Genomic DNA, 26,217 nt, shown 5'->3' on the forward strand with positions numbered 1-26,217 from the left:
TTGTCATTTCATAGCACCCTGGAGTCATGATGTCTTATGCTATTCCCAAAGGGTAAGTGTTTTCTACCACTTTGCTCTTCTTCCGTTTTTTTTTTTTTGGCTTGTGTTGATACCAGTGTTCATTGTAAATAGTAAACCTTCTCCAGATAACGGTAGCTAGTCTGTGTTTGAGCACATCATTAATTCCCAGAAGCTGCTATTTTGAGTTACATTTTTACATATTATCTTCATTTGAAAGCCTTCTTGCACTTTAATTTGTATTATTAAAATTGTTTACTAACACACACACACACACACACACACATATATATATATATATATATATATATATAAATATAAAAAAACTATCAAGCTTAAGTTTCATATTCATGTTTCAGACTTGAGCAGATGAAGTAAAACAGGAACAGGAGCCACACCCACAGGTAGCAGAGATGGAGGACATGACAGAAATAATCGTCGACTAATCGGAAAAAATAACTGACAGATTAGTCGACAACCAAAATTCATTAGTTGCAGTCTTAATGATCAGAAACCTGTTCTGCTGCTTATGCTTACCAGTACATGACAAGGCTGTATGCAGGAAATGAGACATCAAAAACAAAAAACAAAACAAAAAAAGGCCACTTACTCATGGATGTCGTAGTTTATCTGGAGACTCAGGAACTGAATGTTGCTCTTTAGCTACAAAAAAGAAGGGTAAAGAACAATTAGTAAGGAATAAAAATGAAAACAAACAAAAAATACACTAAAAATCAAGTTGTCATATTGCTACACTACTTACACACTACATGGTCAAAAGTATGTGGACACCTGACCATCACACCTATTTAAGGACATCACATACCATTACTATGGACTTGGTTAGCTTTAACCCTGAGAAACAACCCCAGACCATCAGTCCTCCTCCATCAAAATTTACTGTTGGTACTAAGCAGTGCGATTGTTAGCGCTCTCCTGACATCCACCAAACCCAAGGTCCAGTGCCGTGTGCTTTACATCCCTCTAGCTGACACTTAGCATTGCGCATAGTGTTCTCAGGCTAGTGTGCAGCTGCTCCACCATGAAGGCCGAATTCACGAAGCTCCAGATGCATAGTTCTTGTGCTGATGTTGCATCCAGAGGCAGTTTGGAACTCTGTGGTGAGTGATGCAACGGAGGATAGGCAATTCTTAGGGGCTATGTGCTTCAGCACTAGATGAGTTTGTGTGGTCTTCTGCTTTGTGGATGAGCTACTGTTGCTTCTAGATTCCATTTCACAATAATGCCACTTACAGTTGAGCAGGGCAGATATATCACAACCTGACTTGTGGCATCCTATTACAGTGCCACAGTCACTGGGACCTTCAGAACACCCCATTATTTTGTTAATGTTGGTCTATGGATGATGCATTATTGTAAGCTTGCATATAAAATGTGTGGCTGAAACAGTTAATCTCAATAAGTAGGAGGAATGTACACACACTTTAGGCAATTTATAGTGTATGTAAATACTAGTGGTGTTGATGTTAACTATGTGATAATTGATCAACACCACTATTAATTCAATAATTCAATTCAATGTTGAACCTTCTGTAGTTCCACCCTGAAGGCCAGCTGTGTGTTACTATGACTGACACCACAATTGTCAATATGTCTTTTGATAATAACTGTGGCTCTTATGCACATTTCTATATCAGTTACATGAGGATCGGGCAAAAAACCTAAGGCTAGTTGGCAAAAAAAAAATATTAGCATATGCAAATCTGCATAAAAACTAAGTGGGTGTAGGCTTCTTGAGGCTTTTTGTTTGGCTTGAGCCAAGAAGAAGGTGTAGGAATTATGGGCCATCATGTAAAACCATATGACTTACGATTTGGTCTGCACCATTCATCTTAACTCAGAATCAGAATAAGAAGACAAATCCTAACAAAATCGAAATGTTTCCAGCACTTCATGGTTGGGCCATTAATAACAAATATGGAAAATAACTTTTCAAATTTAAACTGTACTCATTTATTTTGAACTTATGAACACAAATTATTGATTAATTAAAAGCTTATCATCTGACAACATTTCTATGAGCTATGAGTGAAATACTTAATATGAAATCACAACATGCTTTTCTTACTGCTGATAATAAGTGTGATGTTTAAGGGCAAACGGTTTAAACTCGGCCTCCTTCACAGCGTCTTTTAGAAATTGACAAACTGAACCCAGTCAACCTTAATCTTATTAAACTTACTAGCTCAGATTGCACTTCAAGTGCTATGATATTGATCTCAGACCTCTTCACAGAAGTAGCCATAGGTACAGGTCAGACTCAGACATTATGAGGTGGACCAAAACCAACCAAACACGGACAGTGTTCTCCGAAACCCACCTGAACCACCACTCTAATAGTGTCAACAGAGAAGATGAACTTATGGAGAGCAATGGTTGGAAGGCATGAGACGAGAGCCATTATTTATGATGACTGACTGCTTTTAGTATAGGATCTCTCAGTGCTCCGAGTTCTTCAAGCACATTTCAGCATGGATTGGTCTCCCAGCTCGACCCGCAGCCCCACCTGATGCACCTCAACTCGGCAGACATCCTGTGCAAGGTGACAGCGAGCCGAGCCTGGGCCGCTGACAGACAGAGGTAAACAAGCCTGAGATGACTAAGAGGAAAAGTCTGTCTGCTGAGAGAGATTATCAGGCAAAAGGTTCTTACTAGGAACTTCTATAATACTGCTTTACATGACTCTAGTTCTGCTTAAAGGGCTTTAGGTTCAGGAGCCCATTTCACGACACGAACTGCTGACTGGATATGCCAGATAACCAGGGAAACATGAGACAGGCAATCTTGCTTGCTGCTTTCCTCTTTCACAAAGGAAGGGTGAGTGGGTTTGAGGATGCATCATTGGGTGTGGCAGAGAATGTTCCCACAGATGGACATAGATTGCCATCAATCATGATTTACGACCATTTTAGCAAGTTTAATTGTAGTTTAACTTCATATGTGAGGGATTGTTGAATAGCGAATGGGAGACCTGAAACCAGGCCACGTATGACTGCCAAGACTAAAAGCTACATACATCTCTGTTGGTTTGTGCTGCATCTCTCTATGTCCTGTCCTTAATGAGGTCTAATGTAGAGCTAAAGTTTCAAGCGCCATAATACAGAAATAACTAATTAAGTGTATGTGGTCCATGTTTGTGATATCACAGCTGTGAATTTATAGAAATAACAATGCCCATTCAGCCAACTACAGTTTAGCCTGCCCATTCAGAAGAAGCTTCTTTTTCCCTTTGGTGAGATCTACAGAAAACACTAGAAAATACTAGTTTTAGCTGTAAAACGTTTAATAATTGTCTGCGGTTTCTCTGATTTGTTTTTACATTGTACTTCATATTTCCCATAAGTATTAATAGGTTAAACTCTCAAATCTATTTTTTAGCCTAGTCATTTTTCAGGCCTTGTGTATCACAAACAAAACCTTTAGAAACAACCAATCGTCAAGCAGAAACAACCAATTCTTCCATAAACTAGCATATTAAAATTAGTGAGAATGCACATCCCTAGAACAGTGTTCAATGCTTTACCTCATTGTATCATTTTAACAGAAGTGAAAAATGGTTTTGGAGAGTGAGCTGGGGTTGGAGAAAACTTGCTAACAGGCTGAATTTGGCCTGCAAGCTGCTATTTGATGATTCCAGCTGTAAACAGTCTGCTGCAGTTACTGAAGACAGTCTACGGTAATTATTAGTGCAGAAGATTTTTGTTTTCCTTTTGTGTTCAAGCCCAAACACTTACTATGTCCTTGTCTAAAGAAAATGTGAATACCCTAAAAGGCTGTGCTGCATATCCCGCTCACACCAAGGGTCTCTTGCATCGTTGGCGTCTTGGGGAACAGTGCATTCTTAAAGGGGCATATCATGGAAAACAGTTTGTGTTTGTGGCATCACAGTCATAAATACATTTACACATGACCTACAAACTGCACCATACACACCCATTAATGATAGTGATAAGGAGGGTTGATACTGCAGACAGCCTGTATCAGAGCTATTGGAGCTGAAGCTTAAAGAAGCTTGAAGGTTAACGACTGAACGCTGTGCTGTTCCTGGCTGTCAGGAAGCAAATGCACTACTGTGGCCACACGGATGCACACACTAGAAAGAAGTGGTTCAAGTTTATTTTCTTATGACATCTCTGAGGATTTCAGTCCGGCAGTTTGTTCCAAAGTTTAACCTGAGCTTCCAATCAGAATAACAGCCATTATATACAGCGGTCTTACAGGCACAGTAAAGGCATAAAACAAGCTTGTTTAATTTGAAGGGATAAAGAGAACTTGGGAACGGTCATGTTTTTGTCACATGAATCCACACAACAGACAAACGTTATATTCTACACCAAATCTAAGACGGAATAAATGGCTGAGAAGTGTTCATCTAAAAACAGAGGCTAAAAATCATTCGGAGTCACCCAGTTGGAACCCAATCCTTCAGAAACTCTGGATAAAAGAAAGAGACTGAGGCGAGCTATCCTGTCACCCTGGCAGAATGCCTGCAGCCTGAAAAGAGCTTCCTATCTGAAGCTGATAAGCTGTGGTTTGGACAGCAGCTTGAGCTTCTCCTGCTCCTCATGAGACCACATATAACCCAGACACCACAGTATCTCTTAATGCTGTCTGGCCCTGCAGCTCTCATCCTCTGAGCACAAAACAAAGAGGGCCACTAACTCTCCAACAATTAGCATGGGCTTTGACAAAGTGGTCTCAAATGAAAACAGTGAGGGAATTATCCAAGCAAGCCCTTTCCCAACGGATTTACTGGACCATAAACACCCTGGAGTTAGTTTTCACTATCTGAAAATCTGCATCGTACTGAAATATAGTAAGAAACTAAAGTCTTATGCAAAAGTTTGGGCACGCTGGGTCAAAATCAATGTTTTGTTGATTTTCAAACATCTACATCTATCTTCATTTCAATGTGTCATTTCCTTTCCTTTGCTGAATTGAACACGGGGGGAAAAAACATTTTAAAACAATATTTTAAAAAAATAATTTAGAAATTAAATTAATAAAAAAAAGTGCACAAAACTTTACAGAACTGGATATTTAAGTTGGTTCCCATCAGAGATTTTTTTTTAACTTATCTTGGATTAGAAAATCAATCATGCATATCATTTGACCAGTGGTGCCCACATAAAACTGTATGTACCACTAAATAAAAGAAAATGCAACTTATCAACTGAAAAAAATGTGACTATCAGCTGGAAAAATGCAACTTATCAGGTGCCCTACAGAATGATAACTTTAAACTGTACAAATCTGGCATTTCTTTCTTTAAAATATTTCATATTTAACTCCCTTCAGACAAAATTATTTGTCATTGCCATTTTGCTTGCTGTAAGCAAGTGGGCAATATGATCTCTGCAATGTGGGGAGCACAGATAAAATCACAGAACTGAGACATAAAAATGGATTTCTGATATCCATTAGAATGTGCTCAACATCACTGGTGCCTTACGCATTATTGCTCTGATCTAGTGAACAGTACCGTAAGTAATAATAAATCAAAATGAGAAAAAGAATAAAACCTGAAAATAAGGAAAAACAATATACATATACATTGCTTGCTTAGTTGAAAACCTATCTGATATTGTGCAATAAAACAGAAAAAGGTATACAGAATACAGATTAGGTCATTGGGTTCAGATATCTGTACATATGAACAACCAAACCCATCCCTAGTGCACACTTACAGAAACATGCAGTATATTTATCCCCAGCTTCATGATCAGGATGTTTTAAATTGTGCCGCCGTAGAAAATGTAGAGCTGTTATAATGAGCATCATGAGGATAAGGATACAGGAGTGCAGGCTTTAAGCATGCCACACTGTGATGGTCACAATGATTTGTCACAGAAATGTACAAAGAGCCTCAAAATAGGAATATAAATCCCATGCATTGTAAATCCCCAGCACTGTTGGAAACATGCAACTCTGCGGCCACACAGACTAAACGGCCACTTAGTCGATCAAATTGGCATATGGCTCCACCAGTTCATCCCAGACATGAAGACACAGAGCAAAGCTGCAAGGCGAACTGTAACAAACCTGCTATGCAAACTCAACCTCTGTGATATAGTCAGTAACCAACATTTAAACCTTAACCTTCAACGTAAATGAATGTAACATGATTTTATTCCAAGAACTTTTTGTCCATTAATCATGAAATGTATATAAACATAACCCAAATATAACATTATTGCCAAGTAAAACCATTTTAGACACTTAAGTAAACCTAATTTTGTTGACTAACAGTGGCTTATTAATCTGGGTTGTCCCTTACTTTTTAATAAGAACCAAACGTAAATCTGAAATATTTTTACTATGCAAAATAGTTCAAACTAATTTGAACAACATATAGATTCTATAGTCAATATTCTAACATATTCTAATATTCAAATTCCAAAGCTTAAGGGGAAAACATTAGCATGGTTTCTACTGTTTGCACATTGCGTTATAAGCCCTCACTTGTGGTATATCGGCATAACGGTTACCTGAGAAAAAGTTTCAAATGGCATACAACCCACTGTTACTCGCAGCCACCCTCTGTGCTTTAAAAGCACTTTAATTTGCATGTGTTTATGTAAATAATTCTCTAATGCTATAAATAGTCTGCAATGGCCATAATTTCAAAAGATATTGGATTTAGAATGAAATTAGAGAGATAGAATTGGGACACTGACCTTCAGTTTCTAAAAGTAGCTGGAAGAAGAACATTTTATTGCAGCCATTCATTTTATGTAATCATTCTCTACAGGACGCACAGCTTGGTTAAACTTACAAACACATGCATGTTGGCATTTTCCCTGCTTCAATCATGCAGTATTTCTGTAAAGCTTTTACTCTTCCCAAACCTTTAACCCCTGCTCATTCCCCTAGGCAGCCGACAACAAGCCCTCACACCAACAAGCGCCAGACTGGCCATTCGCCCTATGAATCCACCAAGCTGCCATCTCTTTTATTGATTGCTGCTGTCACTGCCCCAAGAGATTAGGTGCAACACTGTCTAATTATTCAGTGACCCCCAGAGGGAAGCTCCACACAACTCATGAAGCTCTCCTTGGTGTATTCCTCTGGGTGTGTCCTTGAAACTTCCAGCGCATTCATCAACACGGGCCTTAAAACAACTGAAGCATCTGCTGCCAGATCAATGCAATGACAATCCACAGTTCACATTAAGGCACAGCAATGCTGAGCTTAAAACATACCTGGCAGGGATATGAATACTGAAGCACCTTGTTTTGATCTGACAGAGACCCTCAAGAGAAAACATGAACTATAGCCAATTAGAATGATGTGTAAGTCAAAGAGGAAAAGCAGGTTCCTGAAGGGTCCATATTGTTAAATTTTCTGTTTTTGTTTATTTCTCCTGATGTCTACTTATAACATTTCTGATGCCCATTATACCAAAACAATTCATCTTTCCATTTTCAAACATGTCTTTTTACCATTAGAATTAAACAGGCTGTTTTTGGTCCTGCACTTTTAAGGCTGTAATACAGCACTGTGCAAAAGCCAGAGATTACCTTTCATTTATTTTAGTTCCGGTCAACGGACACTCAGTTATTCATTTTCATGTTTCAATGTTTCTGACGAGATTTGATATAAGGCAAAAAGATAAGGAAGGGGAAGATTAAAAGGAAAATAATGGAGAGACAAGAGTTTCCAAAACCATTCGATTATGAAAAGATACAGAGAAAATGGGAGTCATAACAACTATGCTAGACCACTAAACCTTTCCCCCTTCAGATAAACAGCACTTAAAGCTTTCATGTTTGAGAGAGGAGAAAACCAAGGTACTGTTTTTTGACCTGAAAAAAATCCAGTGCTTCTCTCCATCCTTCCACTGTGAGAAGTCAAGTCAACACTGTGTCTAAAAGGATGTGTGGTGACAAGAAGCTGTTTTTGAAAAAAGGGAATAGATAAAAAGAAAGAACTTCTAAAGCAAGAACAGAAAAGAATGGGAACCATAATAAAGGCACAGTGTGGACACACTAAATGCTGAAAAACAATATTTAGTTATTCAGGCTTTTGTGTAATTTTCCTGTTAAATACAGGTTTTCTGCTCCTATTTTCTGCAGGTTTTTAAAATAATTTTTTGAACTCCAGTTTCAAAAACTCCTGTTTTTTTTCACAAATTTTCCTCCTGAAGTGAGTCTTACAGATACCTCATCTCTGCAGAAATACCTCCTGCAAAAATGAATTGTACTTAATTATACTCAGTATTATACTCAGTTTTGCAAGTTTAAATAAATGAAGGATGGTACTGCACGTAAATGACATCTGTTCTGATTGACTGCCTTTTATAGAGCCTTGTTCAAATAATAGTTTGAGCTGAAACGTGGAACAAATGGTCAACTTTGGACTAAAATCTTTGGGGACTGGAGAAAAAGTATGCTTCATTCACCTCTATCAGATGTCTGGATCCTTTGGCAGGATGCAATGACAGCACATTTAACCACTTTCCCCAACAGTTTCCACTCCAACAACTCTACAGGCTGCAGTAACAGCACTCCTTATAGCTTTAATGTAAACAAGTGTGCAGACTGTAGGTTGCATGGGCAATCATATGTAAACGTTGTCATGGCTATTACATCAGAACCATGATTAATTTAAACCAGGCCACATGGACAAAGGAGTGAATGGAATTATTTTTTTTTACTTAAATAAAAAAGTAAGGACATCTCAGTTTTCCATGATATGGCCCTTTAAGAACATGAGCAAGCTGTCCCAGCGGCACAAGACACCCTTTAAGTGTACCCTTACATTTCCTTCTGACAGGGACACAGTGAGAGAACAACAAGGACAATACAACTGTAAACTCTCATTTCACGTAGGCCATCTTTTTGGTGTAAGACTGTATCTACTTTGTTAAACCAATCAGAACATGAACAACAACAAAAAATTAAATCTAAAACAAATTAAAGAACATAAAAGTGACCCCCAAACTAATTAGCGGTGCACAATCACATGAGCTAGACTATTGATGTATATCCATAGCCTGAAACTCCCACTGTTCAATTTCCTCTCCTCTGGGACATGGCAGCCCACTGATTAAACACTAGCGATTTCACCCCAGCTTAATTTGTTTATTTACCGTATTGATATGAAGCCTTTATCCTCCCATCCTCCCCTTCATCTAATTAATGCTGCATTTCCTATGGAAAGAACATCCAAGGATGGATGGGAGGAGAGAGAAGGAATGAAACGGAGGTGACCTCTGCTCAAGCACGAGCCCTGGAGTTCCCTGGCCATATATTTTAATAATTGTATTTAAAGGGTGTCTACTGTTTACACTGACTGCAATACATTTTCACGACTGCAGTGAAGCAGACCTCTGAAGCCTGTTGTTTGTATCGATGTGCTGCGTGGTTTGAAATTAAAGATTCATTCTGCCACAGAAAAAAATAGCGTGGATCTACATTCATCTGAGCATCAAAGGAGTCTGGCAGGCCACTCCACGAGTCTACAGATGTAAACTAGGCCTCAACCTATAAAATCAACTACTGTTGAAGTTTGACAGATTTATTAGCATCACTGCAATAAAGCACCAATAAAGGTTCTCTTCAACATGTTATATAAGAACACTTGTTTAAACGCTATAGGCTGCTAATTACTCGCTTTGGGAACGTGGAGCACTGACTGACCATCACAGTTGTTTACGTTGTGATGTGGGTAGGCTAGGAGAGGTTCACACTGTACTTGTTTTTTGTGGTTCTAATGAGAGAGCTGTGTTTTGTTTGCAGTGTTCTGGTGGCCTATATTATATGCGTGCAAAAAAGCTTCTAAAACACGGTAACTTTATAAGAGAAGGTGAAAAATGTTCCATACTTTTAACGTAACTTACTGGAATTAATTTTTTTTTACAAGTAATTTTCAGACCTTTTGAAATGGTCCGCTTATCATTAAAATTTAAAGGTAGCTGTTGTGCTCAAATAATGCAAAAAATGACTGAAAAAAGTGATGACTTACATTACAGTGAGAAATAAAAAAACAACTAAGCCATCTTTAGCTATTAGCCTGTGAAGTGGTTTGATTGTAATGATTATTCTCAGTGCTGAGAGTAAAATGTGTGAAGCAGTTATGACCGTTACAATAATCCTGCATCACCATAAGGAGCTTTTCAAGGAATTAAATATAGAATTATTCGCTTCTGTGAGCCTACATAAAAATATATGTATACATTTCTTTTTATATCTTTTATAGACAACACTGCTGACTGAATGTTGACTGTCTCATCCTGTCAATGTACAAAAACGTGCTTACAAATCTGATGTACACAGCTAATATTATTGCATTATTTTTTATTTTGCATAGTGGCAAATTATGCTTTTGCACTTTGCTATATTTCGTTATTTGTGTAGGAATGTTCATTACATTTCTGTTTTTTCAGTTACACAAATGTCTACAGCTATAAAGAAGCCAAATTCCGCCTTTTAGCAGCAATGTCAGTAAATGCTACGACAGGCTAATGACGAGAAAGTGTTTCATTTATTCTCAACGAATAATCACATGAACAAAAATGTAACTACTGACTCATGTGCTGTTATCATGTGATAATTATCATGTGAACAAACAGGGATCCATTCTGGTGATAGCCTCTAAAATGATGGCTAGCTAGACCACCTGATTGATAGGAACAACACTATCGTTGTTTTGCAAAGAATGCAATTCGAATCCCTCCAAAGCTGCAATTCGCTACAAATTTTGGTAAAATTTTTTATTCTAATTATATCGGCTAATGTCATTGGTTATTTTATTTTTTAGGTCAAATCTAAATTCTTAAAATCACTATCAGCACCTGTCGCACACACTGCATTGTTTCAGTGGCTGCAGGCTTGCAGAACTGCAAATGTTTGAAGTTCTCTGCTGTTGCAGCAGGCCCCGATTGTGATTATATGGCGTTATCATGGTCTGATCCAAGAAAATTATCACCCTTTAAGAAAAGAAAAAAAAAGAAAAAAAAAACTCTCTGAACTGTGCCTCTGTGGAATTACACAGAAGGCCATACCTGCCGAAGAGATAAACTGAAAACAAGTAGTCAAACCTATTTATCTAGCTTGTCCATGAGCAGAGTTGAAAACGTGGGAGCTGGTTGCTTTTGAAGAGGCCGACATTGGAATGCATGGCCACAGTCTGACTCCATGCTAACGGGAGCCAAACAGTACACAGGTAGTGACAGGCCTGCTTAGTCTGGCAGAGCTAAATACGGCTCATACACACACTGTCAAAAGCTCACAAACCACCCAGACATCACTCAGCACACACACACAAACCACTCACCACTATCAAACCACACCAGCTGAAGAAAATCTGAAATGTTGGGAAAACCTACAGTCAACTAGCTTAGTACAGAAAAGTCATTTTAATGTTCAGTTTGGCTATTTTTCCAAAACCAAGATGTAAAACTACAATTAAAAAAAGCACAGTGAACTTGAAAGAGGCACAAACAAATGTTGCGCTGCGCAGCATTTGGAAAACAGATTTCAGTGACACTTTACTGAAGGGCAGCATTTGTAAGACTAGATGATATGTTTTAGTGACACAGAGAAGCTATGCATTCACAGCTGATCATGCAGCACAGCAGAAGGAGTAGCAGCTATAGAACTACTTTTCATTCCTAAAAATGGTGGAAACTCACGGCCCACCCAGCTTGAAGAAGGAAATAAATTCTCAGTTTCACAAGTATGTGTATTTTTGCATCACAAACTGCACTTAAGAATTTGAATTTAACCTTCAGAACCCAGATTTGTTTAACATCCAAATCCTGTAATGAAGCAGATAAAGGGGGTGTGAATGATGTTGTTTGGCTAAACTGATGTGTTGTGTGTACAATGCATGGGAACAATAACTGATATAAGGTCATAATACACTATATTACCAAAAATACATGATTATTATCCAGTCTGATTTCTGACTGGAAACATAAGTGCTAACGTAAGTGACCACTGCCTATTTCAAAGTTGGAGGTCACATTTTCCAGAGAATTAAATAGAGCATAACCCTCCTGCTGAGCTGTAGGGGAAGAGTTGAGACCCTGTAGTGATTAATGAGAGTTCTGATGTCGCTACATTAATCTAGTTAGTGTGACACCCCAGTGAGATGGTGGGGGGATGGAAGTAGTGCCAGCACAGCTCCTTTTACCTCCCACTGAATTTAAAAAAGGGGTGATGAATGGAGCAATGCTGACACCTGAAATGGAGGAGAACTGTTTTACAATAGCACCTTTGACCGCATTGACCAAACACAGAGGATAAAGGGGGTGCGAATCACGTTGCATGGCTAACCTGATGTGTTGTGTGTACGATGTATGGGATCCATAACTGATATAAGGTCACAATACGTCACGACATGGAACTGCAAAACGCAAACAGTTGATAAACAGTCTTCCCTGAGAAGAAGCAATATCGCTAAGTGAAATACACTGAGGGTCCTACAGACTTCCTCACTGGCTATAAATTGCCAAAGACAAAATATTTTTGAGTTCACGCTCACGTTACAAGTACTCCAATGCAAAATGACACATATGCGTGGAGAAGCACTTAGAGTAAACGTTACCATGACAGCGAACATCACGTGAGGTCCAGTCCGAGTGAGATGGGTTTCCAGTTGGTGCGCTTGTGTTTTTCATTGTTTTAAAATGATGTCAGACTCAGAAAAATGTACCTCACATGTACTTATTAAAGAAGGATGTTTTAAAACTCCGAGCACAAACTTCGTCTCCTCTGCAGGCCAGTTTCTGCTTGCGCCATGTTGAACGTTATAAACTTTTGCCAGAGCCGGTTTATGAGTTCTCTTTTTTTGCTGAACGCACATGCGCAGAACATACACATTACAATTGGTATGTAATCAGATTCAGGCGTTTACACAGATATTATTCTATTTAATGGATTATTTACAGGATTACCCACCTCATTCAAACAGATAGAAATTGTATTCTGAATGGCCTGAATCAGACTAGACTATTCCGGTTGAGGTGTTTACATGGGACGTATTCTATTCCGATTGAGCTATTAGTCAGATTCTTAGGCTGCATGTTAACGTGGCTACTGTGCATGTGAAGGAATTCGACCCGTTCTGTCACTGCAGGTCCTGCTAATGCATCAATGCTGGAATGTCATATTGTGATAATGCTAAAGACACAGTTTATCAGCAAGAGTGAACCACAGCAAAAAAGTCTTATTCGACTGTCAGTATTGGCCACAACAGATGTTGACTATCGGTCATTAATACTGGGATGGAAAATCTATCAGTGTATTGTTCACTGTACCATGAGTGGTTTAAGTCACAACCTGTAATGTGATTAAAAAAAAAAACCAAAAAAAAACCTTGGTTTAGGCATCATGGTGTAAATACATGGTGTGGTGGTCCTGTGGGGTTTTTGAACATTGCAGAAAAGGCTAAAAGGGGTGTAACAAAGTCTGCAATTGTAGAACTACAAAGTACATCTAGATGGTAAGAGGAGCTGATAAAATGGACAATGACTGCAGAAGCAAGGAGGTGGTTTTAATGTTATGGCTGATTGATGTAAATGTGATTAATATATGAGAGCATTGTGTAAGATTGTTGCAAAGCGGTCTTGCTTGAGGTGCTTAAAAAAAACAGTGGAAAAGCAAACATGGGGGTGCTGAGTCTGGCCTCCCAAACCCGTGAATAAAAGCAATTAAGTGGTGAAGAATTCATGAGGACACACTGCTCACTGATTAATGACAGCCTTCATCAGAAATTCCATAAAAGTCCAATAAAATGTAATGACCTGAAATCACAAGGCAGAGTTATGATATCTAGCCTGGGGGGCAGTAGAGCAGAGGCATCAGGGAGGCTTGTGCAGCTGCATTTCAGAGAATGACACAAGGCCTTGAAAGGGCCACAGCAGACAGCGGTACAAATGTTTCTCACAGACCAGCACCAGGATATATAAAAAGCTGAGAACATCTTCCCGACACAGGGAGACATTGTGTCCTTCCTGTGTCACTCAAATGGCATGCATGACTCCCAAGATCAGCTCTTGGCACCTACATTAACAATGTGAGAAGAGATGATGCTCTTCTCCTTTCATGGCATGGCAAGTCCAAAGGTGACCAGGAGGTTACCATAGGCCATTAGGATGACATTCCACATCATGTCCACTCCCTGCCTATGGTAACCTGGTAAGCTGTGAAAAGGCCTGCAGCACCACACAATGAGTGGAGCGGAGTACAGTGGAGTGAGGAGACATTCGCCAACAGTGCGGGTTCTTTCATGTTAGACCATCAGAGAATTAATATGTTAGGGGTGGATATACACTACATGGACAAAAGTATTGGCACAGCTACACAATACACCTACAGGTGCTTTTATGACAATCCAATCCAAATTAACAGCCTCTTCTGGGAAGCTCTCTACAAGATTTTTGAGTGTCTGGAAATTTTTGCCCATTCATCCAGAACACCACTTGTGAGGTCAGACCCTGATGTTGGACGAGAAGGTCTGGCTGGCAATCTCCGTTCACGCCAAAGGTGTTCTATCCGGTTGAGGTCAGGACTCTGCTCGGGCCAGTCAAGTTCTTCCACATCAAACTCACTCATCCATGTCTTTATGGACCTTGCTTTGTGCACTGAGACACAGTCATGTTGGAACAGAAAAGGGTCTTCCCTAAACTGTTCCCACAGAACTGGAAGCATACAAATGTCCAAAATGTCTTGGTCTGCTGAAGAGTTCCCTTCACTGGAACTAAGGGGTCTAGGCTAACCTTGAAAAACAACCGCATAGCATTATCCCTCCTCCACCAAACTTTACAGTTGACACAATGCAGTCAAAGACATAATGTTCTTCTGGCCAGGTAACATTAGCAAAACCCAGACTATCAGACTGATAGACAAAGAAGTGTGATTCGTCACTCCACAGAATACATTTCAACTGCTCCAGAGTCCAGCTGAGCTGCTTGGGCAAGGAAACCCATTTCGTGAAGCTCCTAACGTGCAGTTCTTTCACTGATGTTGCTTCCAGAGCCAATTTGGACCTTTTTAATGAGTGATTTAATAGAGGATAGATACTGTATGCTTTTAGCTGTTGTTGCTCCTAGATGCTGCCAGTTCTCAATAACAGTATTTAACAGGTGCTTAAATGTGCTTAATTTTTTTCCACCTGTTAGCAATGGGTGTGGCTGAAACACCCATGATCAAAAATTATGAGGAATGTCCCAATATTTTTGTCCATATAGTGCATGTTATGATACTTCACAATATGAAATATAAAAAAAGATTTAGATAAATTTTTCATCATCATTTTTTGTCTTTAAATGTGTCTCGGTTGGAACGAGATGGTGCAGAAGTATTTTTGCTTCATTTTGTTTCATACTATAACAGCGTCTTATTATGAAGACTGGTGATTGCCATGGCAGATGTTTTAATGTTTGATGTTATGACAGATAACCAGAGTACACTTAGCAAAAATTAGCATGTGACACACACCAATCACCACTAACACTAAAACCACCTCTTTGTATCTACACTCACTGTCCATCTTATCAGCTCTATTTACCTTATAGGAGCACTCTGTAGTTTCACAATTACAGACTGTAGTCCAGGTGAGGGGGATCATTCTCAGCACTGGAGTGACACTGAGATGGTGATGCTGTGTTAGTGTTTGTTGCACTGGTACGAGTGGATCAGACAGAGCGGTGCTGCCAGAGCTGCCAGTTTAGAAGTATTACAAGTATTTATATAATTCAACAAAAGTAAATCAGTTTTGTCAGAACAATACTGACCAATCTTTAATTAATCACATTACTGATCCACTCATGCGCTTTTAATATATAGCAGAACAACCAAAATCATATTATTTAGCACTGCCATCATGGCAAAAGTATTTTGTCTGTATGCAGAGTATTTCACAAATATTCAGAATCACACCCAAACACAGTACACACCACAACCATATGGACAAACCAGCCACCTTAGACAACATGCCACTGTGACTTTTACAGGAAAATTTCAGCCTTAGTTTGCATACTCCATTCAAACAGATCTGCAGAACACACATGGCAACACACATCATGCTCTGGAACATTCAAAACCAATCAGATCTCATTCAGCAGTGCTAGAGAGCTTTCCAATCAGAGGATTTCGTGCCAGCATCCACCAAAATCCACTGCAGACAACATCAGCAGGCAGTGAGCACTGGTCAGGCAGACGGGTTGCCAGATGCTCTCTGCGGGATCCCCCCACACTCTACAGGCCACTGCTGAGCTGCTGCTGTCACCCCGCTAACTCTGCTAATGTTATCTGACAGCAGTGCATCGTACACATGCAAAGTTTCCTCTTTTACTCTCAGTTGCAAAAGGCCACAGAGAGGCAGCAGAAAGGCTGAGGGCAGGGACGGCTGCAAGATGGCTGGATGTTAGAGTCTAAACTCAGACTGAAAGGCCATTTTTCTTTTGCTGCTGTCTTAAAAGCTCTGGCCCTATGCCAGATGGTAGAAAGATGTCAAGAGGACAGGGGGAAAGTGTGATACTGACTCACCAACTGCTGTGTGTTATCTGATGGTCTGGGTTTGCCCACAAGACCCTTCAAGTAGCTGATGTTGTAATGCTTAGGTTTTGTCATAAAATCTTCAAAGATCTTCTAATAAAAAATTAGTTTTTTTTATTCAATCTATTTCAGACCTATGATTTTGAACTTCTTCTTCTTCTTCTTTCGGCTGCTCCCTTTAGGGGTCGCCACAGCGAATCATCTGCCTCCATCTTGCCCTATCCACTGCCTCCTCTACTTTCACACCAACCCTCTCCATGTCCACCTTCACTACATCCATAAACCTTCTCTGAGGTCAAAACAGGCACCATATACTGATAATCATTTACAGTTCCTAATTACTATAGAGAGACTGATATTCAAGCTGCATTCCCACTTTTTTGTGCTTTTTTTTTTACTCCCCATGGGAATATCGCACAATGCTAGAGAAAGACTTCATCACTTCATTGTTAATTTCTTACAGTTTAAACAGTCGGATGTCTCAAAAACTTTCAAATGCTTTAGTTAATTTGTTTCTTTCTGTTTTTCCAACCTGTTGTTCACTTAAAGAAGTCTATCGCTGAGTAAATGATGAATGCAGGGTGTCACAATACAGATTAAAATACATTTGGAAAGGGCAATTGGGAAATACATTTGAAAACAGAAAAAACAAACCAGAAAATACACTTGGAAATGTGAAAAGTGACTTGGAAACTCAACTAGAAATGGAAGAACATTTCTGATATATATTTGGAAATTAAAGCATTTGTGATATAGAATTAGAAATAGAAAAGGCAATTGAGAAATTCAAATGGAGATGGAGGGGATACTGTGAAATTCAACTGGAAATGGGAAAGGAAATTTGGAAATACAGCTAGAAATGCAAAGGACATTTCTGGAATAAATTTAGAATTTAAAACTGCAATTGGGAAATAAAAATGGAAAATACACCTTAACATGGAAAAGACAACTGTGAATTCCCAATATTCCTTTCCTTTTTTGGCTGCATATTCAAATTTACTGTGTCAGCCTGGATCCTCCATACTGGTATTTTTCATTCATTCCTGTGTTAACGACTTTAAAAAACAAACAATTAAGTGAATTACACTCAATTTAACAGAAGTGGGTTTAGATGGACTGGGAAGAAAGGAATATACTGAAGCTTCAATTTAACAACCGCTGCAGACCTTTTCTTTAGGATATTCATCTTTTTCCCAGCCCTGCACAGGCTGCATCCGGAGCAACCAAGAGAGTAATAATAAACAATATAACTTGCTTAAGCGTTACTGAATCGACTGAACTATTTCACTACTTATGCCTATGTTGAGACACATGGAGCCCCTCAAAATTTCTGAACATGACGAGGCAAGTCCATTTACGGGACAAACCCTTCTGACCTTTAACTCCAAGCGGCCCAGAAGGTCAGATTTAAAGAAATAAGAATAATCAATAACCAACGCTGCTCTGTTAGGGAGCCTTTGATGGTGATTTCTAGAGGTTGGAACTCACCACATGGCTCCTAGCACGATGGTAGGGCTGGACGATGGGCAGTCCGAGTGGGGTCACCCACTCCACAGTGCTGCCGGACTTGGCTATTAGTCTTGCGCTCTCCGTTAGCCAATCCTGTAACACACAGGCACAAACACATTCCTCACTTAAGCAAATAAGAAGAAGTCTAAGCTGATCCAAACAAAGTTCCAACTGTAGCTGGAAAAAATGATAAACAGGTGGCTATTTGTTGCAGAGCCTCTGTGTTTAGTGAACCTGCTGTTTGGGAGCAACAGTGCTGGCTTCCCGACATGTCTGCTGCAGATGCGCCAAGTCAGAGCCATTTTCACTCCCTAAAGGCCTTCCTCCTGAGTGCTAGGGTGGGAGATAAATATCTTCATTCTTCCTGCATAAGCAGCCCAGGCCCCATGCAGGTCCTTCCGTTAGACAGCTCCCCCTGCCATTCTCCTCCCTCCTGCCCCACTTACCTTCCCTCAGGTCCTCCTGCTTCTCTCCAGCTATATCCAGGTGTGGGAGATTAGAGGAAAGATGAAGTACCTTCCCCACCCCTCACTACTTCTTCCACCACTTTTCTTCTCTCTTTTTTGGGTATGACCCATTTAGGCTGATAGGCATATCTGAATGTGAGGTGTGGGGTGGGGGGGTTGGAGCTTCTGAGTCTGGGTCTCTCCCATAGGACTTCCAGAAGCATCCATTTTCCCCTCTCATACTGTTGCTTGTGATTCACTATGAGCTACAGGCAGGTGCAAAGCCAGTGCTGATACTTTAGGAGCCTATACAAGCGTAGCACAAAATGGGGGGTCTTGTGTCCCCTCAGCTACGCATTCCCATTTGTCCTGCAAGGCAGCTTAACATCCAAACTGCATTCTTTGAAATGACGTCCTTCTTAGCCAAGCATTCAGATATATACTACAAAGCCAAATATTTTGGTTTTAAACATGTTGTAACATTTTACAGAAGGTCAGCATCCATAAGGCTACATGACACCTACATAAGCCATTCATGGCAACTAACATAAACCTACACAACCTTTAATAAAGACTTTTTCCAACAAGTGTCAGCTTTCATAAAGGTAGCTTTTATCCATTTCGATGTCATTTCGATGTCATTTCATCTCAGTGGTATGACAACTTATGCTTCATTAGGGTTATGTAGGATTATGTCAGTAATCAGAAGCATGTTTATGAAGGTGTGCTTAACAGTATTTAAATATGTTGTAATGTTTAGTTGAGCTATTTCAGAGTTGAACTATTACAAATAAATGTAGCTATGTGGAACTGTATTATTTTGATTGCCATAACAGTTTTTTTAAATTTTAGAAAATTTTCTTTTTAATTTTTTTTATTTTCAATATAGAAATCTAATGATCAGTCATAGTTAGCTCCAAAACTAATTATTGAATTAAACTATACAACTTGCATACAATTATGAATGCAACTCCTTATTATTATAAATACATACTTAGTAATTGTCTACATCCAGTTTTAACTCAAGTGTAAATGCTTTTCAGAAATAACAACAATCAATACAATCAATTTAGAATAACAAAGTTCAGTTACAACTTTAAAATAGGGGTCCAATAAATATTAATTACTGATGTAATATGTATCAAATATAGAAAATATATTCATATAATATTATTCATATAATTTATGAATCACAAATTAGCACGATAATAGATCATATATTAGGCATTTAAAACTTTAAAGAATAATTGCTTAATATTTTGTGTTATATAAGTTTCATAAACTTTTGAGTCAAGTAAATAATTATTAAAAACTTAAATAATCAGATTTCTATCGTTCAAAATAATGATTGTCTATCACAAAAAGCAAATAATAATAATAATTCAAATAGCTTGGTGAATTGTATGGTATGCATTTTACAGTTTTACTTGCCCTTCACAATTAATACTACCAGTTTATTTCTGCATTTAGTGTTATTGATATGATGCTGTATGATTAATACTTCAGATAGCTGTGACCCCTCTGTAATTCATTTTGTCCTCTCGCCTAATTAATCCCGCTTCCAGACTCAAACCTATAAAATTATTTAAACAAATTCACTCAGTAGAGGAAAAAAGAAGCTGCAGATGTTCAAGTTACGCAACACATTGTAACGTACCTGGATTTCTCTCGTGCCTGTGAACATTTCCTTCAAGCTACTGAAGACCTGATGCACCAAGTAGTGAGAGGCGTCCCATATATGTTCCTGCAGCCAGAAAATAGCAGCGTTAGATATACAGACAACAGCCCTAGGGGCAAGAACATTTTGGTATAATGTAGTAGAGTTTGGCAAAAGGTAGTCAAGAAATCTTGGGGTCTTGAAGTTTCTTTAGTTGTTCATCATCTAACTTTACGCCTAAACGATCACAGTTGTCTAAAATCTAGTTTTTAAGTAATCTGAAATAGACTATGCTTATGTTTCTGACTCTCATCTGTAAGGATTGCAAACATACATCACATAGCTAAAAACAGCAGCAGCAACTAACTTGAAACTTGTATTTTATTTGTATGCTTGCCCTTGAAGAGTAGCTCCTGTATATAACTAAAGACACACATCTGGTGCCGGAAGTTTGCATCTTTAGCTTTGCACTGAAACTACAAGGATACAGTCATTTATTATTTTGCTGTACAGCTTGTTTTGCTCGTGTCATTGCTTGTAATTCAGACTTTAAAAGAGTATGAAAGGAATTTGCAGGTGTGTTATAGAGGGGACACAGGCTTATTTCAGACGGATTTTTTCAATCCAACATCAAAAGTTTAAAAAGCTCTAGATGAATAATCTCGTTACAGGATCATGGCCCAGTCCCATTTCACATCCTTGGCCCTGCCACTTAGCCCTAAGCCCTCCGTTTTGCTCATTCATGCCCCATGAGGTGTAGGGTGAAGTGTTAGGGCTACATGGCTCTCCAAACAGAGGTTTTTCAGAGGTACACTCCAAACAGAGTGCTAGGAGAAAAAAAGAAAAACCGGCACAAAACCTGCAACCAAATAAACCCACAAATGTATTTTCTTTGTTAGAAAATGATGCTAATACAGTGGTTATCTTAATTTAATGTCGTTTCAATGTATTATGGTCCTTATTTTCATAACAAGCCTAAAAAATTGCAAAAACAGTATGCTGATGTCTTGGTAGCTAGCTAGCTAAATTTCCCATTCCACCTTAAATATCCCAGCAGTTCTGATGCCTGAAGCGCCAGAATGTAACTGCTGGTCTGTTTACGGTGGAACGGGAAAATCTGAACAAGTAGTAGGCAAATAGCTTTTCTTCACCCAAGAATTGGGGGTGATTAGGGATAAGAAATAATTGTCACATCCCCAGTCTGTGAAGGCATGATTCCCTAAATTTAGCTAAAGCCCACCAGCAAAGTTGCTGAACTTTACCCTCCTCTGCGGTCACTGTGGACTGGCACAGAGTCCCCATTAGTAGCCTGTTAATGAAGTAATGGTCTCTTTCATTTTTAGGTTGTCCCATTTTCGAGGGAAAATTTTCAAACACTACCCCTTGTGACTCGAAAACAAGGTGTAGGGGTAAAAAATGGGATTGGGCCCATGTCTGGCTCCACGAGACGAGTGAAGCAGAAGCTTTATTAGTCTCAAACTGTATTAGTCTGAACCTTTGTACACCATCATGTCTTGGCTGGTCCGCTTCATTCAGAGCAGTTTTTTTGGTCAAACTATGGCTTTAAAGCTGAAGAGGCGAGTTGGGATTTGGAGCACGGATTCAGGTGGCCAATTCTTTTGCTATGAGGCCTCAGGTAACGTCTGATACCTCAAGGGAGATATTAGCACTGAGTGGACGCAATGGTCTCCAGCTGCTGCCGACAACCCACAAAGCTGCTGAACCAGCAGACTGGCTTCGTCACACACACACACACACACACACACACACACACAGTTATAATCACACTCTATAATCATACACACACCTTCCTTGCTGACTCTCTAAAGGTGATAATTACATGCTACTTCACTGCTGATCTAGAGTCACTTGTTTGTTTGTCCACACAAGAATACAGTGGGGAAAACGGGACTGAGGCACAGATTAATTAATTTTAAAAATTCTCCCTCTCTCCCTCCCTCCTGCACAACAAACAAACGCCTCATCTCACAACACCTGCCAAGAGCAACAAATTAAAGAGAGCAGGTGGAAAAACAGTCAACAAAAACCTTCCCACAGTCAAAATAGACGTTTTGAAGTCTAGAAAAATAAAAGAATAAACTTAACCTTGCGCATACTGCAAAATAGCAGTTTAACATTAGAAAAAAACCTAAAACAAAAAGGGCGCCATTACTTTTGCAGAAACCACATTTAACGTTTAATTTTTTTAATATGCTAAAATTAAATGTTCTTCAGAGCATGTTTACTTAATTTCACTCAGAAAAACAACAAAACATGTCATTTGACCAAGGATGTCCAAACTTTTGCACACAACTGTATCTAAAACCTTCACACCACAGAATAGATTTCAAGATGCTTCAGTTTTCGGTCTACGCTGGTGGATGCTCTCCTACAGCTTAAAAAGTTCCTCTGATATTTAGGTCTGGAAATGTATGTGTGGTTTGGAGGACTGGTTTGCTCGGTTTGAAGAACCATCCAGCCCCCAGCCCAATGTTTTTGTCTAAAACCATCTTGTATTTGTTGGAATCCATATTGCTATTTATCCTAACAAGATTTCCTCAAGATTTTTGGAATTTTAAAAAAGCCCACATCACTGTTCCACCACCATACTTCACCACAGAGATTCGATTTTTATTTTTCTCGCCAACCACCTGAACTCTTTTTACATCAAACGCTGTTGCTGAAAGCCCTGTTTTCGTCTCATCTGACCACAGAACCAGATTCCAGTGAAATTTTGTGAACTCTAGGTACTTACATTTATGGTGTGACAATATCAAAATCTCTTCCAAAACTGCATGTTTTCATGGAAGCAATGTCAAAATGCAGTTTTTGAGCCCAAAGACTCCCCCAAAGAGAACTCCTATATAATAATGAACTCCTCCAACTGTCCAAATCGATTTCTGACGACTTTTTTTTTTTATCTTTCAAACCACTTGCCTCTCTGTTGCATGGAAGCAAACACACTTCCATCTCTTTCAAAGACATTCATCTCCCCTCCAGTTGTTTATAGTGGGGACGGCTGAGGTTTTTTATAGCCACTGCTTGATTTATGATGGTCTGCAACCTTTTGTCTCGTTTCATTTGTGTATTCTCTGACACTTCATTGTGTTGATGGATGACAAAGGGTGTTTGCCCTGCGTATCCCGCTGTATATATGCACCGACGGCCCTCAAGCGCTTTTAAAAGGTAACATACTATGCAAAAGGCAAAGACCACCATTTATTTATGTAATGTCCAGTCAAAATGGCCATTAATGTTTTAAAAAAAAGGCAGAAAACATATTTAACAGAAAATTACACAAAAGCCTCAACAACTTCATATAATGTCAAGCTCTCAGTGTTCAGCATATCAGTTCTTTACTACAGCTTTCACTCTTGCTTTCGCTTTTTCTAAGAAATAGGGATATTTCTCCACACCTCAGCTCAGTCTTGGAAATGTGGCTGCATTTTCTGTTTCTCATGATCCAAGTAAACCCAAACACATGGTGTGGTCTGTTGATTGTTCGGAGAACACCACTAGGTTCTTTGACTTCCAAATGTTCTTCTTATTTATCTTCTTTTCCCAGTAAGTGTGGAGTGTTAAACTCAATCATGAAAAGGGTCACATCAAAAAATCGCGACAAATCCATGTTCCAGAGAACGGCAATGTTTTGTTTCATTTTTAATTAACAATATGTGATAAACCAAACTGACCAGTCAAAATATACAAAAACGTCAACAGTAAAATACAGGCACCTACAGTAGACCTAGAAATATTACATGAATACCTGAAATATTCTAAACATCCACAGGAGCTCAGTCTTTTAAACCTATTTGCTTTAACTAGACATCTGGCATCACTTTGTTGCTGCTGAACTAACAGGTTATACTGTTAGTTTATACTGGCTGAACGGCAGTTAATTATGCTGCGCCATAGATTGTTGTTGGGGCAGGACAGTCAGAGTTGCACATTACGTTGCAGTGCATGCTGGGGACTGTAGTACAGTGCACTGGGAAATGAGCTTATATTAACAGAAGATTAAAATACTTCTGCAGGCCGGATAGGATTGTGTTGTGGGCCTGATCTGACCCGCAGGCCTTGTGTTTGACACATGGGCAGTAACTTCATCTTGACAGCTACACATCCTTTCATACTCATAGTGCTGAGTTGTCTTCTCACAGTGGAAAGTCTGAAAAATATCTGTGGAATTTTTCAGATCTGAAGAAAAGGTAGAACTTGATTTTCTCTTCTCTCTCAAAGATGAAAGCTTTAAGTACTTACGTTTATCTGATGGGGACAGTTTTGGTGTCTACCAGGTTTTTCACGGTTGTTAGAATCCCATTTTCTCGGCAGCTTTTAATCATTTTTCAAACTCCAGTTTTGCAAACTTGTGTTTTTTCCATGTATTTTCCTTTCACTTTCCCCTTCCTTATGCAAGTGGATTATCTTATATTGAATCTACTTAGAAATATCTACAGAAATTTCAACAACTTGTACTTAATGGTTGTTTTGACTGGAAATGTAATAAATGATGTTTTTTTGAGTACTATTGACGGCATTGCAATGAATTTCATTGTGTGGCAATACATTTTATTCATTTTTTTAAGTACAAGCTTCTCTTTAATGTGCATTTACCAATTACATTTACACCACCATGAGGTGTAATAACATTGCCTGTCAAAGTTCCTCCTTCTTTTCTTGTTCTGCATAATGTTTAACTCTCACTGTTACTTTTTGAATTAAGTGAGAAAAAATTTACAAAATCGTACCTGCTTATCTGCATTAAAAACGAAAGCTAGGTGTCCCAAGAAGTTTGGCAGTGACTTTCTGTACAAGCCAGGCTCTTGATCTAACGCTACTTGTTCAGTTCACCAGTTCTGATAGACATCCAATGCTTCATCAGCCCTTACCTTGGGGAAGTCATCGATCTCCTTGAGACGCTTTTCGATCTGCAGTCTTCCTCCGTAGCGCGTGACGCCATATACCACCGTCATCACCGTCTGCTTCACCACCTTCCTGCTGATGAAGCCCTCCAGCACCTGTGCGATCTTCAGGCCCTTGGCCGCATCCCTCACCCGGAACTCCTCCACCTGCATAAAACATGAGCCACCACGCTCAGCAGGGGAATCAACTCGAGCAACATCTTAACGTGAAGTAGCCACTTTCTGATAGAAAATCAATTACAGAACATCTCTCCTCCTTTTTTATGCTCCAGAGGCAGTCCTCTCACACTCAGTAAGAATCAATGGCATAAATATGGTTTGAGAGCACTTCAGACAACTTCATCAAGAGATAAACAAGCTAACTGACCCTGGGCCAGCTATAAAACAGCCAAATCTAGTGGAGTGGAGTGGAATAAGGAATCGTTAATCATGTAAGAGCATTAAAACAGCCGTGCAACTGCAAAATCATGTCTTCCTAAATACCACAATTCCAAAAAGGTTGGGATAGTATGTATGTAGTAACACGTAAAATGTGAATAGAAACCAAAAAAACTAAATTAAAACTAATTTTAATGCCTATCCAAACTCGTAGGATTTCTGTGCAATGAAACCACTAAGAGCTGATTAAGGAGCATCTAAAGATTACTATCACACCGCACCAACATGAATCCTGAGCCACTACAGCCTTTTAGCAGATAGAACAAACAATATGGGCAGTCAGAGTTTATAGAATGACCTCTGATTAGGATTTTCGTGGACGATGTGTCTCAAAAGAAGATTTCTGCCAAACTCAACTTTTGACTTTTGGGATAAAAAAAAAACAGCAGATTTTTAACACATAAGTAAAATTAGGAAAGGTCTCAGGACAGCAGTGTAGTTTTAAACCATTGTGCATTTGATCTAATGTACTGGATCATTCTACACTGATTACTTGATCCCCTGTGTTTCAGTCTCAGTCTACCAATTTCTTTAATGTTACTGTTTAAATCACTCCTGGGGAGCAAAACTTGATTGCGGAACTTCAAGGTTTGAGTATACACGTCTAAACTCAAACACATTGTACTGTTATACAAATCTGTCATCATAATATTGTAAACATTTTCATATATGAAATTTGGCTGCTGTGCTAAATGTGAGGT

At 39.1% G+C, this 26,217-nt stretch overlaps 1 protein-coding gene across 1 annotated transcript in view; it reads right to left on the reverse strand.

The window, feature by feature from the left end:
* Positions 1-26,217, reverse strand: part of polrmt (polymerase (RNA) mitochondrial (DNA directed)) — an 89,636-nt gene that overhangs the window by 19,298 nt on the left and 44,121 nt on the right. Inside the window, exons 13-16 of the mRNA XM_017701394.2 lie at positions 25,046-25,225; positions 20,157-20,243; positions 18,033-18,146; positions 629-681 (exon numbers count right to left, since the gene is read on the reverse strand). Of these exons, the coding sequence (XP_017556883.2) occupies positions 629-681; positions 18,033-18,146; positions 20,157-20,243; positions 25,046-25,225 (434 nt within the window). The remainder of the gene's footprint in view (positions 1-628; positions 682-18,032; positions 18,147-20,156; positions 20,244-25,045; positions 25,226-26,217) is intronic.

The sequence above is a fragment of the Pygocentrus nattereri genome, chromosome 15 (assembly GCF_015220715.1).
Source record: "Pygocentrus nattereri isolate fPygNat1 chromosome 15, fPygNat1.pri, whole genome shotgun sequence".
NCBI lineage: Eukaryota > Metazoa > Chordata > Actinopteri > Characiformes > Serrasalmidae > Pygocentrus > Pygocentrus nattereri.